This window comes from Lissotriton vulgaris, chromosome 8, assembly GCF_964263255.1.
Source record: "Lissotriton vulgaris chromosome 8, aLisVul1.2, whole genome shotgun sequence".
In the NCBI taxonomy this organism is placed as follows: Eukaryota; Metazoa; Chordata; class Amphibia; order Caudata; family Salamandridae; genus Lissotriton; species Lissotriton vulgaris.
In genome coordinates, this window is record NC_141696.1 from 380,024,521 (window position 1) to 380,043,980 (window position 19,460).

Sequence of the window (19,460 nt, forward strand, 5' to 3'; positions counted from 1 at the left end):
ATCGTGAGCAGCCACTGGAAACCATATTAGTCGATTGAAAAGATACTTTGTGGGTGTAAACCAAAACGTTTTGAAAGTATAATTGTCGCCTGGAGGAGGAATCAGTGCTAGCAGTCTTTTCCGTTTTTTTCCTGTCTGGCATGCTGTCTGGCTGACTTTTGATTTTCTTCAATACCAAACCATTGAACTGAACTCTCCTGACTGTCCCTTACCTGCACTTTGTAGGCTGGTAACGTTGAGCAGAAAAATAACATTTCAGTTTAAGGGTTAGCTGACTGCTTTTGTGGCACGCTGTGCTGCAGTGTTGACCTGATCTGAACTCTATTGAAATGGACTATATGACGCCCATACCTTTGTTTGTAAGATCTAAATGGAATCTTGAACTTACAATGTTTTTACCTCTCTCTAAGCATCCAGCAAATGCTCATTTAAAGAATCTGTAATGCATTTTGTGGTTGATTTGCACTTATTATCTGCTATTAAATCTGATTATGAAATTTGATTTCATGTGCTATTCCATTCAAATTGAGGTTATTGTTAAATGTTTCAATGAGTAATTCTATATTGCATTTGTCTTATTTCTTTAGTCAATGCTTTCTTGTCTCTAGGTGAGTGACATAATTATGAGTAAGTTGATGGTATAGGCATGTATTTGGGATTTCTTTATTCCAAGTCCTAATAAGGAAATTGCATCAAGTTCTCCAAATATCCAAGTCCTTGCTAGCTCAACAAAAATATCTATTGGAGGACGAAGGTTTGATAATTAGGATGGTCGTTGAAATGCTAATTTTATGTTTTGGGCCCAGCTAGTGAAAATGAATGTTGATGTTTGTAGAGTAATGAAATTTGGTAAGCTTTTTGCTGCATCTAGATTTTTTAAGACTCTGTTACAGTCAGTACCAGGTAACTGGTAAGATGGTAAGTATGCTGTTAAGTAATCCCCACCAGTAGCAGCATCCAAGCACAAACACTCTCAACATTCTAAATGCTCTCACACACTGGCTGAGTAGAAACAACACTGGAATTAGTGGGTCCTGTGCATGCATGACATGTTTGTTCACTGGAAACTGGCTGCATAGGATGAAATTATGGAGAGACATTTTAAATTAGTGAAAGATTATAATGCCTCTGACCTAAACGGAAGGTCAGATATGGACTGGGAGAAATATATTTTCTGTAAAAAGTAAACCTATAAACTTGCATGTCTTAATGAGCATGAAGCTATAGCAAATAATCGTCAGGCTTTTGAATCTGTAACTAGTTTAATTGTAAATAGAGTTCTGGATCTAGTGAAAGATGGCAGTTGGGGCCACCTTCCTAAATGAATCAGAAAGTATAAATAGACAAAAGTATTCTGTGATACACAACCTTTAGGAATAAAAATAAGCAAGAGGTTAATGCACAGGTGACTGAATAGGTATTGTTTTATGTGAGAGGAGGATGGTTTATGACAAGTTGGTACAGAAAGGTTTTTCTTTGATAATAAAAAGTCTGAGAGGCAGAAGAAAAGCATTGCTCTTTGCAGTAAGATTTAAAATGGATATACATGTACAGCAGAGTGCCTTGAATCTACAAGAAGAAGGGATAATTGCAAAGCTAAGTGATGGTATGCAGGTTACTCAATTGTTTGCATTATAAAATTAGTAAACAACAAGCCAGAGATGGCAAGGATGATTCACAGCATTTGATTATCAGGAGCACATTTGCAGAGCTTTTAGCTTTCATTCAATTGAGGTTAGAATGTGAAGTAAATATGCTGCTTTTTATACTTTGTGAGCTTCAGCGGCTCTATAGACTTGTGCACTTTGGAGTTCATTCGTTCAGTATCTTCAATAGCAGATTCTAGACAATGTCACTCATTTTGAGGAATATAGCCACAAATGTGTTAATAGCTCTCTGAGGCCCAAATTCAGTGCCATAGCAAGAAAAGGGTGGGAGAGGCGGACCGCCCCGGCCGGCAAGAGTTTTGGGGGCTGTGGCCTCCTCGTGCACTTACCTGCTGTGTCAGGGGTGGCAATGGCCCTCCTCTAGATTGTGCTGCAAAAAACAGGGTTGAACCCAAACAGAGTCACCGGGACCTGGGTATACAAGTGTTATGGACAGAGGGGTCCCGGACTTGAAGGAGCAATTTATATACAATACATGGATTTCATAATAAAATGAAAAGAAAAACAACAAATAAAAGGTACAATGTTTTCAATCACAAAGCACCTGTATCAACCTTTTCATGGTTATATGATGTGTATCCAAGATAAATTTCTATACTTTATCAAATTGTTCGTGCCCACATATGAAAAGGGGGGGGGGGGAGTGCTGTGAGGGAAATCAGTGAACAAAGTGAAATTAGGACATAGTCAACGTTTCGACCCTTAGAAAGTGTATGGTAGGTCCCCCTTACAAAGCTAACCTACCCTAAACGTTGACTATTCCCACCACCCTTACCAACTCCTAATGTCAATCAGGATATGTACAGCTATTTAGGAGTTTTGGTTTTGTGTAACAATATAGTGACATTTGCATATTTTTCCTTGTGGCTCCGATGTAGGGGGACCATCTCAGGAATGTACATATGAACATTAACCAATGGTGTATATAAATGATTACTATGTCCTAGGTTCAAAGCTCCAAATAGATCTACATCATTCAGGTATGCAGAGTGGTGAGCGCACCGTTAAGTACATCTTACGTATGAAGTCACTGGTTTCCCTAAAAAGAGCAAGAGAGAAGAGTGCCCAATTTCAATGTCTATCAGTTTCTTCCAAGCACCAAGTACATTGAGGTTAATTTGCAATTCTGGAACCTCTGGCCTCATGAATGGCATTTTTTAAAACTTAATCTTTATCCTGGTCTCATCATCATTACAGTCTATTGGTGTTTTTCTTGGGTTTTTTAAGCATGTACATTAATCATTACAATTCAAAACAGTTTGGAACTAGGAGGTTGTGGTTCATGAATTCTTTACAAACCAACTTCAGTATCTGCTTTCCCTAGAGAACTAAAAAAGGTCAAGGGAAGACCTGGTAAAACATTTAACACATTTTGGCTATCAAATCACCACTCTCTGTACCTCTCTAAAACTGTGGATAGGGCCATGGTCATATGAATCTAACATATAGGTATCCCAGAGTATTCTAAATGTTGAAAGGGGACAAGATTGGCAGTGGTAAAAGGTAATTGAGGCCACCTGGTGTGTATGTATAAATGGCTGCTTACTCACAATTCAAAATGAGTTAAGCAAAAAAAAATTCACAGTAAAAATTAATGCTATTATTATACGATTTAGATGACAAGACATTGTCTCTTGCTTCCAATTCTTTTCAAATTATTTACAGGATTTTTACATGTCTTTACCTGTACGACATTAATGAACCTTTATATCAGAATCCAAGTCTACCTCTTGTGACATGGCTTATTATCATATTGACCAGAGCCACTGTAACGCATTGTATTTTCACAGTAGAAAATATCACAGAGCTTTTACTCAAAATTTAATGAATCCTTCCTGTTCGCCCCTTATCCTAACTAAACCTTGTTTAAATTACCAAAACCCTTAGTGCCAATATTAGCTAATATTACTAAGCAATTCTTCAACAAAGAATATGTACCACCAGGCTTCAATTAAGCTGTGATCAAACTACTATTTAAGAAGGCCAACCTCCCTACCCACAGCCCCACATTCCAGTCAAGAAATCTCTGACCAATCTTAATTTTACTATTGTTTGTAAAGCAAGAGGTGGTAATTTTGAAGTAGTATCATCCCCTTTTAAGGGACATAATATTCTTAAGAAAGCCAGTCTGAATACGATTTAACTGGTTGCTCTGGGCCAAGGTAGTAGGCCAGCCATCAGTTCCAACCCTCTTAAATCTTAAATATGTCAGCTAACTTTGACACATTTGATCAATACTTGCTAAACAACAATCTTTGGCATTTGGATGAACTCGCATCAAGAGATAAGATGGAGACATTTATGGAAGGACTCTCTAAACACTAGTCTTGGAAGTGGTGTCTTCCACGGCTTTTCTCTTTCACACTTTTTCATTCTGAACAGATGTTTTTTGTTGCATATCTAGATCATCTAAAATTATTGATCAGATTTTCATGTAACACAATATTGTTTGGGGCTTTAGGAATCAGTTGTGTTGCGATAGCATTTGCTTAGCTGTGTTATTATGTTTTTACCCCTGTTCTGTATCCTTTCTCAGCCAAATCCACTGCTGATGATGTCACATACTAGATCATTCATGACATTGTCAATGACATCACTGATGACATCTTAAAAGACATCACTGATGACATCACTGATGACATCATCCAGTGAATGAGGTTTGGTTCGATATTTAAATAAGTATATATATATATATATAGCAATCTGCATTGAAGACTGAGTGGCTGTATACGTGTCTGGGTGGAGGCTTTAGTAGCACAGTGATTGACTGTCTAAGTGACTAATTTAAAGTGTCTCACTAAATATATGGCATAGTGATTATACTGTGTGAATATCTGTATCACTCTATCTCTTGTTGTGTAAACGACTACATACGTTGGTTACTAGCTATGTGAAAGTCTATATTAGTTAATAATTAGTTAAGTGAGTATTTGTATGGGATAGTGAATCTGTGTGTGGTTGGATGGGAGGTGTGTGACTGTCCAAAGATGTATAAATAGTTGATTTAGTAGGTATATAAGGTTAAGACTGTATGTAGAAACAGTTGTTTTGGTGAGTGAATGTCTTTATGGGTGTGGTGATGAGTAAATATATTTCTCAATGATACATGTCCAATAAAGTAGAAATATAAAAGGCAGTGTATGTGACAGTTGTATATAAATAAGTATACATAAGACTCAGTGATTGTATGAGTGACTGTATTGAAAAGTGTATACTTGTAATAGTGATTTTATAACACACTAATTATGAGTTACTATCTATATGAATAAATAAAGTGGTGTTTGTATAAGTGTGTATCTTACTAAATGTAAGTATGATCAATTGTTTGCATAAATGAGTAGGATGACTGCATAAGTGAATAGGATGTGTGCTGGTGTGTAATGTCGATGTAGGTGTATAAGTATATTTAATAGTGTTCTATTGATCTTTGTTAGCATGTATGAGTGAATCTATAGGTAAGTGTTTAGATGTGAGTGCAGATGTAGGAATAACTGAGTGGGTTTTTAGAAACTTTTTAGAAACTTGTATTGTTGTGTCAAAGGTTTCAAATATGGTACTCCATATTTTAAAATGAGTGTTGAAAGGCTATACTAGTTTATGATGAGATGTATCAGATTGTCACGTGGATGATGTCATCAGTGATGTCATTTGAGATGTCAACAGTGATATAATCAGTAATGTCACTGACCATGTCATGAATGATGTAATATGTGACATCATCAGCAGTGGATTGCGGGTGCGCGAGTTATAGTTAGTACAACTAACTATAATGGAGGAATTTCAATGGTTTTGTACAAGTGAAATGTCCAGCTAACTATAACACCACTAAAACCTATGTTTTTTTCAGTGAATTTCAAAGGTTTTGTAAATGACAATTTTTAAATGTATTAATTGTTATATATATATTTTTTATACTGATTTACTACAATTTTTAAAACTATTTATTTTTAGATTTTTTATTTTTTTAATTACATTAAATATTTTTAATATAAAATGTTTTGAAAAATATTGAAATTCTAATATTGTTTTTTTTATTTTACATTTTTTTAATATATCTATATATATTTTACATAGCAGGCAATGATATCCTATGAAAGGAAATCTAAGTTACTGGTAAGTGCGGTTAGAATTACTTTTCAGGATCAGTACTGGCTCAAATATACAGCATTGAGGTATCTCCTGATAACAGGTGACTAAATAAGAATTCGAAGATCGGCAGATTTTAGAGGAATATTTGTTAGTTTCAAAAATCGACAATTAGAAACTTTTTCAGCAAAAAGCAGGCAATGATATCCTATGGAAGGAAATTCAAGTTACTGGTAAGTAAGGTTAGAATTACTTTTCAGGATCAGTACTGGGCTCAAAGATGCTGCACTGAGGTCTCTCCTGATATCAGGTGAGTAAATCGGAATTCGTAGTTCAGCTGATTTTAGAGGAATATTTTTAAGGTTCAAAAATCAACACAAAACTTTTTCAGCAAAAAGCAGGCAATGATATCCTGTGGAAGCAAATTGAAGTTACTGGTAAGTACGGTTAGAATTACTTTTCAAGATCAGCGCTGGGATCAAAGATGAAGCACTGAGTTCTCTCCTGATAACAGGTGAGTAAATCGGAATTCGTAGTTCGGCTGATTTTAGAGGAATATTTTAAAGTTCCAAAACTCCACACTTATAAGAAACCAGTCAATGTTGGCCTATGGAAGGAAATTCAAGTACTGGGCTCAAAGATGCAGCACTGAGGTCTCTCCCAATAACAAGTGAGTAAATCAGAAATTGTAGTTCGGCTGATTTTACTTCAGTCCAGTAGATATAGAGCCACTTTACTACACCATCCCCTCCCTTCAACACTGTGCAAACACGACCTGTGGCGCGTTATTAAGTTGGGTACCTCCAATAAGCGCCACACAGCTGCGTTGCAGAGAGGTGTAAAAAGGGGCAAGGCCTCTGAACACCTGTCTGCAACTCAGCTCCCTGGCGCATACTGGCGATAACTTTTGGGCTATTTGGCCCTCAGGAACCCTCAGTATTAAAAGAGAATTAATCCCCCAACTTAGAACGTGCCACAGGGCGCGTTTGCACAGTGGTGAAAGAAGGGGGTGTGGCCTGAGGTGACAACACGCCCTGTGGCACGTTTTAAGTTAGAGAATAATTCCTCCTCAATCCTGTTGGTCCCTGGGGTCCGACTAGTCACCAGGTACCTCCAGTATGCGCGGGGGTTGCGTTGCAGAGAAGTGTTCAGAGGCCATGCCCCTTTTTATAACATTCTGCAATGCAGCTCCGTGGCGCTTACTGGAGGTACCTGGTGGGCTAGTTGGCCCTCAGGGACCTTCAGGATTGACAAGGAATTAATTCCCCAACTTAAACCGCACCACTGGGTGTGTTTGCAAACAGGCCCGCCCTCTCCCTTCACCACTGTGCTGCATGGCACGTTTTAAGTTGGGGGAATAACTCCCCTTGAATACTGACGGTCCCTGGGGTGCAACTAGCCCACCAGCTACCTCCAGTAAGCACCATAGAGCTGCGTTGCAGAGATGTATAAAAAGGTGCGTGGCCTCAGAACACCTCTCTGCAACGCAGCCCCCTGGCGTATCCTGGAGGTTCCTAGTCGGCTAGTTGGCCCCCAGGGACCCCCAATATGCAATGGGAATTCATTCCCCCTCTGCAAATGTGCCAGAAGGCACATTTGTAGAGTGATCAAAGGATGGAGCGTGGCCTCCGGCGCAATGCCGGTCTTTTTTCTTTTTTTTTTAAAAAGGGGGGCTGTGTAGCCCCCCTTCTTTTTCTACTTTTTTGGCCCTGGGGACCCTATCCCCCAGGGCCTGCCCCCTAATTTTTTTTATGTAAAAATTGTGGAAGGGGGCTGCGTGGCCCCCCTCTCGAGGCCTTAATCAACCAAAGGGACCCCATCCCCCAGGGCATGGCCTTTTCCTTTTTTTTTTAAACTGTTGGGGAGAGGGGCCACGTGACCCCCCACCCGGGCCACTTGTTGACCCGGGGACCCCACTCCCGGAGCTGGCCCTCTCGGTTGGGGATCGTGAGGGGGTCCCCAATCCCCCGACGGTCCCAGCCGGCTCCCTGTGTCCTGCGGGAGCTGCATTGCTTTTCCACATGGGGAGCAGCTAACATGCTGCTCCCCATGTGGAAAAGCAATCTGCTTTGCTTCATTGAAGTGAGAGCAGGTTTCCCTGTCCCCGGGGCTTCGTGGGGGACTGTTTGCCCCCCGCAATGTTGATTAAGTCGAGCCCCAGGGGTGGAGGTCCCCGAGGCTCAGGGGGGCCTTAGAGGCCCCCCAACATTAAACTATTAGGCCTCAGGGGGTGGCGGTCCCCGAGGCTGCGGGGGGTCATGTGCCCCCTGCAATTATTCATACTTTGGCGCAGGGGCGGGGGTCCCTGGGGCAGTGTGGGGGAGATTTGTGCCCCTCACACTTTATTTTCAACATGCCCCCAGGACTTCGCCGCCCAGAGGCTAATTAGCATCGAAGTGCTGGAGACCGCTTTTCATTTTTTTTTTTATCGGCAGGACCCGTGTACCCTGCGCAGATTTTGCCAATTTAAAAAAAAAAAAACTTTTGGAGGGGGACTTGAGGGTCCTTCTGGGCCTAGGGGATCAGGGTGTTTCCACCATGCCCCCTTTTCGTGTTTTTCACGTTTTTTTCTTAGGTTTCTTGTGCCTCGGTTCTACTGAGGCGCAAGATGGCTGCCAACACTTCCTGGTTTGGAGTGTTGACATCCAATTAGCATACAGCTCGGGCTCGGCAAGGTGCACGGATCCTGTGTGGCCATAGATATATATGTGATTTTAATTTTGATTTTCTCAGGAACTTCTGAACGGATTTACACCATTTAACTAAAAGGCACGACTCTGAACCAAGGTCTACCTTTCTGCCAAATTTGGTGTAATTCCGTTCAGTAGTTCGGGCTGTAGCTGCGATTAAAGGTTACTTTGGGAAATTGCATGGGGAAAACACGTTTTGGGACCCCCCTTTTTACTCGGCCCCTGCTTGATGAAAAACGCAGAGACTTTCAGGATAGGATCGGACCGGAGTGCCCCACCACGTATGCGTTTCACCACTCCGGCTTTGTGAATGTCAGTTTGTAAATTCAAACACCATCACTTTTAAAGTGAAAAAGGTGCATTAAACAAGTGGTAGACATAGAAGAAGGCCTAGTTCAAGTATAATGTTACAATTCCATGGCGGCCATCTTAGAGTCTGTTGTAACACCATTGGAAATAAAGATTTAAAATAATCAATCAACAAAATACATTATATCCTCATGATGTTATGGACAGTTGCATATATCAATTTTAGTCGGAATCGATGTTTTTGTAAGAATTCATAATATTTCATAACATTTATATCACAACTCGTATCGCAACTCGTATCCCTTCATTATACCACCCTAGATGGGCATTTACTCCCGAAGGAGGAGGATATTAAATAACATTACAGAGCGAGTGAAGGCTCATGCAAGGCTGCATCCATAAAACACTACTTGTCTTACTATACATTTAGAACTAAATCTGAATATTGATTATCGTGTTTGGATTTACAAACTGACATTGACAAAGCCGGAGTGGCGAAACGTGTCCGTCAGTGGTTTAGTGGTTTTGAACATTAAATTGGCACCAAACTTTTCAACTAACTAAAAGATCACTTTAAGCTTTTTTCTGTGAATTTCTAGGGCTTTTTTTTAACATAAAGTAATATTTTATTATAAAATGTAAAGCCAACTCACTTCCATGCATGGCCAGGCCCTGTGGTCAGCCCTCCATAGGCAGTCAACTCCATGGCATTCACGGCCTTTGGCTAGGGTCCCTAGGTCCTGTAGTGTAGTTCCTATATTCCATTTAGGCTCTGCGCATTGGAATAATATATCCTATATATTTGACGTAGGGCTGAGGTCAACTAGGTCTCTATTAAATATACCGAATTTAATTGTGTGTATGCCAGCTAACTCAGAGGTCACTAGAAACTTTCTGGAATACACAAGAAGGAATTTGTTTCTGACAGCCGCATAAACTTTGCTTGCCAAGAATAAGAATATATCTCTGAGAGTCTCGGAAACAATTGATAAGTATTTCACTCAATCAAGTGTGCATGCTTCGTTTCTACAGGGTTGCAGAGAAATAGTGAGATGGACGTTTTCAATAAAAAGGCTTTATTGAACTGTCTTCTTTCTCATGCAAGAGAGGTTAACTGCTACAATTGTTATGAAGACTGCAAAGTATAATGTGTACAGCGAGAATAGTATTATAAAATAATACTGCAATAGCATTTTATGGTTTCTAAACCATAAATAAATACATACATAAATAACATTGACTAAAATACTCAACTGGTGATTCTAAAATATGCCTACCCCAATGTACCTAACCTAAGTCTAGTACAAGGGAAGAAGTAAGTATTATGTAGCATAGGTTTAGTTTTTGCCAAGAATCTATCAAAGGTTTCTCTAGGTTCTAATCAGCTCCATACCTTGTTAAAATGAAGGAGGTCTAGTATCTCTGTCTCGGGACTCGATTTCCCAACACCCCGCAAGGGGAGCCAGAAACACTGGAGCTGGATTCTCTGCAGGAGAAGGACAGCTTACTTATCAGTGCGTCAGCTGGAGAGTCGGCTTCCTTATGCACTTACTGTAGCGAGCTGTGTCGGGCAAATAGGTCTTTGAACTGCTCCGAGATCATCTTGCTTGAGCAAGTGAAGGTATATGTATACCTTGAAGGTGTTTAGGAATGCCACAGTTTGATGTAAAGTCGGGCATATGAACGTCAGGAAAGAACCCCTAGGGAATAGTTGTTCTTTGTAAGTAACTGAGTTCTTGGACAAATCAATATTCAAGCAAGGGGAAGTCCCTGACTGCTTCAGCTGGTTTTCCAAGACGTTTTTGTGATGTTTGGTACAGGTGGAAGTAGCCATGCCTGTATTTGGGTAGCATGGGCTATGCCTAAATAAGGACTTGATTTCTATGCCTCTATAAGGGCAATGTGAATTGTACATATATAAGGGCATGAATCGGAAAAATTCACCTTAAACCGCCACACAACAGGCCTCCTTAAGGCTGATGGAGGGTGTCCCATCCTCTTCTTAACTTAGTATTTGGTCCCAGTGAATGGGGTCCCTGAGGCCCTCACTAGCTTTAGAGGGTAGGCTCCACTAATGGCTCTCCTCAGAAATATATTATTAAAGACCCCAGGCCCGCCCTGGGGTACATTTTTATTTTAATAAAACACAGAGAGGTTTTTAAAAAAATAAATATTTTGGCCCCAGGACGGTTCCCCTGGGACCCTCCACACAGGAACTAGAGGGCAGAATACCCCTCACTTGCCCCCCTAATGTTTTTTTTTTAAAATCAAACACAGGTCAGAGGGATAAGTCCCTGAGCCCTATAATAGCTGAATTAAACATTTTACTTAATGTTGCAGTCAGCCAATCAGAGTGCTCGGCCCAGCGGGAGCGTGTCTCCCATGGGAGCAAATTGGCTCACGGGAAGAAGAGTCTTGGGCTAATCAGAAAGCTGTATTTTTAAAATTGTGAATGTCCTTTGAACCCAAGCATCTGGATATACAAATATTTTCAGACTTAATATCTAGAAACCTGCTAAATGGATTTACACCAAATCACAAAAACGCACTTTCTGATCCAAAATCTAGCTTCCTGACAAAATTGGTGTAATTCTGTTGCGCATTTTTTGTGGTAGCACTGGTTAAAAAAGTCTATGGAAAATGCAAAGGGAGTTTGCATTTTGGGATCCCTCCTAAGAAAATCAGAATTCAGTAGATGAAAGTGCAGGTGTTGAGGACTGAAGTCTCTTCCATGCCTCTATTTCTGCACTCACAGCCATTCCAAGAGAATCAAGAGTCCTGCCACTTACGCATCAGTCACAACAGTTACACATCAGGCAAAACTCAGATGAAATCCAAAAACAGTCTGTGTGCAAAAAACACAGAATGAATTGGAACTGACCTAAGTACAATTGACCAAAGGTCTCAGCACAGTGCTTTTCTTAAACATCATTATTAGATTAATATCAGTATCCTTATTAGATGCATTCAGCCTTTCTTTCAAAAGCCCCAATTGCAAATATTGCCAACGTAGGTGTGAAGTTCATACTTTTAAACTTCAAGCAAACTAACAAAATATCTTCTTCTATTGTGGACGTTAGATATCATAATGTAAAAAGAGAGGGCACTGAAAAACCCAACCTGATATGTTCAAACGGATGACTTACTTCTATTCGTTCTAAGTCTGCCACGTTGAGAAATTTCAGTCTATTTTGCCAATATGGGCATGCATTTACTGAAAGCTGCCTGGCAAAGGTATACATGTCATTCTACTGCAAACATAACAAAAGCTTGTCAACACAGATGGAGAGGTTGATATCACATGGGGTAAGTGACTGTAGCTTGATTTGGCAATAATGAGCTGAATGAGAGGGTCTCAAAGAAGCTCTAATGTCAGTAACTCCAGGAAAATACCTACTTCAACATTCTTTAACTATGTTACATCAGTATTACATCATAACAACTATTTAAACATTTGCTAATTATGATAGATATGGGTTACATGGCATCTACATTGTGCTTTCAGAGCATACCGGCTTTAATAGTTACTTATAAGAGTCAATAATTATTATAAAGAGACTTAAATGCTGTTTACCTAAAATAATTAATAGTTTGGACTACTACAACAATATGAATGTTTACTATGCATGGAAAGTAATGTATTTTGGAAGCTTTGTAAGATCTATATGGGCTATGCATACATACTATTGGTTGGAGAACTGAGATGTAACACTTGGTCAATTTTCCTTTTGAACATTTTTGCTGAGGGAATCAAGCACAAATGAGCAAATTACCAAAGAACTCAGCATTGAAAGAAACACAAAATGGCTACATTTAGATCATAAAGTACAAGATATTAGAAATATGAATGAAAGTAAATCGAATACTAATGTTTTACAGATCCTTAAATCCTCCAAATGTACACAACCTCTAAAAGTGAAACAAATCTATAACTGGGGAAAGATAACTTTGCTTGTTTTAGTGACTCTGCTAAACATTTCTCTGAGCCAACCCAGTAAATGACAAAGCTGTACGGACTTTACAACACCCCAAGAACTACATATGTGCAAATTTCTCCTTGACCAATAAGGGAAATGTGTGGTCGTATAACATAAGTGCCTGTTTTCCAAAATAATATTAAGTTTGCCTTGGATCTTAAGCTATAATTTGCTGGTAATTGATTGCTACATTTTATAGAACAGTTTAATATTGTAGTTCTGCCTCTAACTGGTTCTGATATCCTTATGTAGTAGAACTATATAAGGTGCATGAAGATATAACTTTGTAAAATAACAACAATCTTTTCATGGCAACCCAAGATGCTATTTTAAAAATGTATGCTTAGCAAATATCAAACATTTCATGTCTCTTGAACATCTCAATTGATATTATGTTTTACAAATGTTCAATTTATTGAGCACAGATAACCAATGTAGCAGAAGTTCCATTAAACATTACGGCATTTGGTATAGCTCTGGAAGCGGGAATGCCAACTATGTGATGCATCATTCATAAATGAATTCATATCTGAGATATTGAGTCATTTTTGTTTGCTGATACTACCATTTCAATTCTGAAAATCCTATAAACAATGCAGCACAAGTAGGTTTTTTTAATTGTCTACAAAATTCACTATGATTACATTTGGAAATGTTATGCTTTTTATTATTAACTCTGATGTCAAAAAAGGTACAAAAAAGGTACATCAAAATACCGTACCACGAAGCATACCAAAAAATGAATGAATTTCGCTGTTCAATAATTATGTATTATATTAGAAAAGATTTACACTAATTGCAAATTGGAGGAAGATATTGTTTACTTCACAACTGATAGTGTTGACGATTTAATTCTCATATCATACAATCATACATTGTTATCAGGGAGTACTTTCAGTAGTGATACGTAGTAAAAGAGATATTTAGTAAAATCACCCTAATTACCAGACAATAATTATGTACAATCAATGAATTAGGACATAAGCCACTATCCACAACCACAACATGTACAATTGGTAAGACTTGTATACTCACAGGTAATGTCCCTACTATTTGCTAGGATATATCTGTAACATCTCATACCAGAACACATCTGGCAATAAATGTGTTGTACATAAGTGTAGATGGATCACAGGATACTTCTGGATAAGTTACAAGATAGGTTTATTAAGACACAGCAGATCAGTACACCTCGCCAGCTGACCAGACAATCAACTGACAAGTGTGGAACAAAGTAGAATGCACATAGGTATACTGAGAGGCTTAAGAGGTGTGAACATAGAGAAAGGTCTAATGACCAAAGGTGGCCAGATCTCCTATGTGTCTTGATGTTAATTGTTGTGGTCTCCCATGCTTTCTGCTTATGTTTTGTTTCTTTATTTCTTCTTTTCCATGTAAAGGAGGAAGATGTGTAGTAAACTTATACTCCTCCCAACATGGCCACCTTTGGTCATTAGACCTTTCTCTATGTTTACACTTCTTAAGCCTCCCAGTATACCTTTGTGCATTCTACTTTGTACTTGAAGGTTCCACACTTGTCAGTTGGTGGTCTGGTCAGCTGGCAAGGTGTACTGCTCTGCTGTGTCTTAGTAAACCTATCTTGTAACTTATCCATAAGTATCCTGTGATCCATCTACACTTATTTACAACAAAATGCATGTTTTTGATGGTTCTAGCTGTTGTGCAAGACAAAGGATACATTTCAAGCAACAAAAATAATTTTTATAATAATGTTACCTTCAGGCTCTCGTATTTTTCTCCCTGCTGCAGACCTCCGTAGCAGGCTTCTTCCAGAGCTGAATAAGGTAGTTAACTCATCAAGAGGACTTGTCAGGTTCCTTGAGTTTGAGGGGCAGAATGGAAGTGGCGATGGTGAGCAAGAATGTAATTTCCTCTGATCAATCCTTGCTATCTTCACTGGGGAGGATGAAGGTAGTTTTGATGAAGTGTTAGAAGACCCTTCAGGTGGCACTGCATTTGTCTTTGTAGATGATTTCAATATATCTGTGTTTGTTAACATTTTCCCTGGATTCTGTAATACTGCATTTGAAATTTCAGGTGGAAAAGTAAAATATGTTGAAGGCCGATAGGAAGCTGAAGATGGCACTGGAGGAGGCAGTGGAGGAAGAGGGGGTGGGGGAGTTGATGGAGGTGACACTTTTCCAGAGACACTAAACACAGTCAAGCTGGGTGAAAGGGATCGTTCGCTTTCCCCCTTCTGAGATTTGGCACACTGTGGGGAAAGAGGACTTGAAATGTCTGATGGTATAGGGTAGTTCAAATTGGTTTCTAAAACAGGAAGCTTTTTCACCTCCAGTGGAGTTAATGGTGATTCATCAGATGCAGGAGAGCAAGTCACAGGTGTAGGAGGAAACACCAGGAGTGGGGGCCTGTGGGGAAGTAAATTGGGAAATGGAGGTGGTATGTCACAAGGATCTTTATTTCCCGTACTTGGTTGACAGTTTGCTTCAAAGTCTTCAGCAGTCACCATTTTTGTGCTCTCAGTCAACAAAGGTGGGGATCCTGTAAATTGTGGCAATTGTACTGCTCCACACTCCTCCTGAAGAAAATTCATTTCCTCATAAACTGATTCCCCTGGGTCGGGGCTTTGAGCTTCATTGGGACTGCCTTTCCTGCCACGCCCAGCCATTTCAATATACACTGGCTCAGTTTCATCATCTTCCTGTGACATAAACAAACTCATAATCCCATGGTGTGGCCCATCAGCAGACGCTGCCCTTTGCATAAAGCCAATTTCCCTATGAACAGCTCTATTTACCAGGGAGCAGTGTTTTCCATCTCTGGATTTCAGGGCCGATATTTCTTCATAGGAACCAGTGAGCTTAGTATTAGGACTTCTCCTTGGCTTTGGTGGAGGATTTTTTTTCAAGATGCTGTAATCATCACTGTGGGGTCTCTGCCGTGAAAGTACTGGGGAAAAGATATATTTATTATTAAAGCATGCTATGTCACAAACTATAATTTCATATTTTAAATCACCTTACCTTCAATGCAATTATCAGTACTTACAGTTGGTGTTTGAATACATAGGACTCAAAACACACATATATTTTGACATCTATGTGTGGTATATTTGCGCATATACTGGTGTCTACAAGAGTAACATTGAATTATTAATTTATTGAATTATAGTAGTTGTTTTGACTCATAAATGAGATGTGCTTTGATGGAAATTCTGACAGCATGGCAGAATGCCTACATAAACAAATCTTCTCACAGAGATGGAATAATGGGTGTTATTAGTTCTGTCAACTCACAAAGGTTGTTGAACAATCACAAACATTTAGGTTTATGGGTATTCACAAACATTGGTGAGATCTGCAGTCGGTGCTATGTTGGAGGGGATGGCTGCGGATTTCCACGCCTCCGCATAGCCGCAGGTGATCTCTGCCCCGCCCCGCCACCAGCAATGGTGGATCGACCTGGTGCGCTGGCGAGTGGCAGGTTGGCGTTTTCCCTGGTGTTTTCACTTCTGTGAGTCCTGATGAGCGATGGCTTGCGGTGTGCCTTGGCTCGAGTAATGTGATTCTTGAGGTCTTTCCTTCTCCTCAACTGTCTGAACTGTCTCAGTGTTTTGGACGGATGCATTTGTACTTTCCCTGCGGGTTCGGACGGAGCCTGTTGAAGGTGAGGAGAGAGAGGCTGTGGCTGATTTGGATTTAACTGTGGCAGTTACATTTTCCCCGAAGGCGAGGGAGAATAATAGCAAGCAAGACAGCAGATTTTACCACAGCTAGGAGGCTGCATCGCTGCTGGGTTCAAGTGGAAAGAAAGTGAAAAAGTGAAAGGTAGCGAGGGCGAATGGCAGAGTGGTGTAAGCTGCATAAGCAGCGGCTGTAGCTTTCTCTGAGCACGGTAGACATTTCCATCAGTCTGCTCGTGAGAAGTGGGAAAGCGATTGGCGCCCTCCAGCAGTGTTCTCTAATGCTGATTACGATACCTCTGGCTCAAGCACAGTATTTCCAGTTTCTGGATTTTGGGGGAACTCAGTGGCAGTAAGAAGAGGAGTTCTAAAGCTCTGGAAGCTCTGGAATTATGACACTTCGGCAAGCAGCTCTACATAGCATTGTGGATGTTCTAAGAACTTTGAAGAACAGCAGTAACAGTAAAAGCAGCGGTAAGGCAGTCCTCTACAGTAAGGTAGAGGATTTGTGTTTTTTCAGTTTTCCTCCTTCGGTTCTGCTCAAATTTGAAAAGCAGCCAAAGCGGCAAGCAGTAGATTGCTTAGCTCATCTGATTCACCTGATTCGCATGTCATTGGACTGCAGACTTTGGCAGGACTTTGTAAGGGAACCATACAGCACGTGCAAAAAAAACGTTTGTGTGCCCAATTTGACTTATGAGCGAAGTAAAGTAAAGTAAAGGGAAAGCGCGCTGGAGTCTCACCTGCTTGCTACCTATTTTCCGATACTGTAGTGGCTTGAAACATTCTTGAATCATTCTTCCTGGAAGCATTAGCACTGGCAGGGATGATTCTTTGCTTTGATACATAGCTGTGAGCCCAAGTTGCAGTATCCAATTATATAGTAGAAGGAAACCGATTTATTAGTTTTCACAGCCTTCCCTGACAGTTGTAAGCAATATTGATCTGAACTCTCTGGCTGAGAGAGATTGCTCAGGGCATATACTTACAATATAAAGGGGGAAAATGGGCAAACTGTTGAACACTCGTATTAAAGCTAAAACTCACCGGCTCTAGGTCAAAGAAGCAAAAGAAGCGGCTCGGATGACAGGCAAGGAATCCTCTGCAAATTTGCCTGAACTCAACTCTACATGTGAGAGCTCAGATGAACAGGATTCACCCTCCGCTGGATCATTAATTCAGACTAGCGTCCTAGTAAATGCGACAACGGTCGATGTGAACTTAATTACTGCCAGTCCAGCGCCCTCTCTGATGGATATTACTAGATCTGATGGTCCTAAAAGAATAAAACCATCTATTAAGGAGTCAAAGCAATTCTCCGTTTTTTAGGTTTCGCCTAGGCAGCGCATGCGCTGTCTCTGTGAGGATGCTGTATTCAGTATAGTGGGGGAAGCTCCGCCTAATTTTCCACCATGCATTTGATTGGCTGCAATACAAAAGCCTACATTTTGATTGGTTTTGGAAGTTGTAGTCCCCCCTCCAGACTTGCATGACATAATGTTTCCTCTTCTGAGTCTATCAGCCCCTTTACGAGTAATATCGTTTTTTTCCCCTGTCTCTCCCCGTTCGCTCCCGCAGTCTGTAACTTTGTGTACCACAAGCACCCCCGCCCCACCCCCTCCCGTTCGTGCTTTCTTTCATGGCGGCACTTCTATTTAAAATGCAATAGGTCTCAGGTAAATCTGAGTCCTATTGCATTTTCAGTGCTTGTTTGTCCCGTGATTGGTTAGTTGCTTTGCACTATATTTTGCCTGGCCTGTCCTAATGACATGTGCAGTACAAACATGAATGAGGCAGTGAATCTGTCCGGGAAATAAATAATAACCCAAGTTCTGCTTGCACTAACGTCCTTTTGCACACTACTGTGTACTTTTGAATTTCAAGTGAGTGTGTGAACTGACAAGAAAGGGCTGCTGCAAAATAATAAGGTATTTGTTGATGGCAAATTGCATGAGGGGCATGCACCAGGAAGATGAGCGAGTAGAAATCGCCCTCAGAAAAAAACGTGGTTGGCGTAATTGCGACTGAGGGGGCTATTTTAAGAGCTGTTTCAAGGGAAAGGAATTCCAGCCCCAGCCGTGCCTTTCCCTATCTCAATTTTAGGATTAAAAGGTTAACGCCACTGGTCAAATGTTTCCAAATGTCTGCTTTACAGACCCGTCGAGCGCATTGCGGAATTTCACTTTGACAACGTACTTCATCGGTATTACATATGTCTTCCATGTTAAAACATTATGCCACAATAAGTGACTCAGGGATCTGATTATGAAGGTTTCAGGAAGAAAGTCAATAAGTTGACGCCCCCATTTTGTATGATAATAGGAACCTTTGTGCTTGCTCTGCCTCACTGCTCGCTTAACAGTTAAAATGGGGTGTCTTTTTATTTGCCGGCTCTGAATGAAGGCTGCTGCATAATCAGAAAACCTGCGTGAGAGACCCTCCAATAATCTGCCAGGCTAGTGCTGAAAACCTGCGCCACATCAGCGCTGACAATAGGCAGTTCGATTAGTTCCTGCCTGATGACTGAGACGGGGGTATTAGTTCAACTTTGCACCTGGGTCCAAAAAGAATCATAAGCACGGAGTCTCTGTTTGAGCATGCACCGAACAAACATGAAACAGGAAACTACCCCCCCCCCCATGTGGCCTCAAATCCTCTTGTATTTAGGTAAGTGCCCTCCACTACGCCCCAATGACCTCTTTAGTTTACATAACATAAATACCCCCATGGCCCAGAAAACCTCGAGATGACACCCCACGACCACTTGTTTGCAGCGCTGCAGGGACGGAAGGCAGAGCCCACGGAGGGCAGCAGCAGCGCCTTGAGAGTGCGGGCACTGACAGCAGCAGGTATCACTGTACTAAGAGAGAGCGCCGAGGACCCCTGGAGGGAGCAGGAGAGAGAGTTAGATCTGCATTACACAATGCCATTCGATCTTTAAGAAAATGCAGTGGTTGCTAAAGAAATACAAGTCCGTGACCATTCTTCACAAAGTAAAAGCCCTCCCTTCTGGCTACTTTCTAGCTTTATAAAACCGGAATATCTTTGTGCAGATGAAAGTGCAGCA

At 40.6% G+C, this 19,460-nt stretch overlaps 1 protein-coding gene across 1 annotated transcript in view; it reads right to left on the reverse strand.

Moving 5' to 3' along the window:
* The window catches only part of MYO16 (myosin XVI), a 2,821,299-nt gene that overhangs the window by 330,482 nt on the left and 2,471,357 nt on the right, over window positions 1-19,460 (reverse strand). Inside the window, exon 32 of the mRNA XM_086934162.1 lies at window positions 14,467-15,660. Coding sequence (XP_086790288.1) covers window positions 14,467-15,660 — 1,194 coding nt within the window. The remainder of the gene's footprint in view (window positions 1-14,466; window positions 15,661-19,460) is intronic.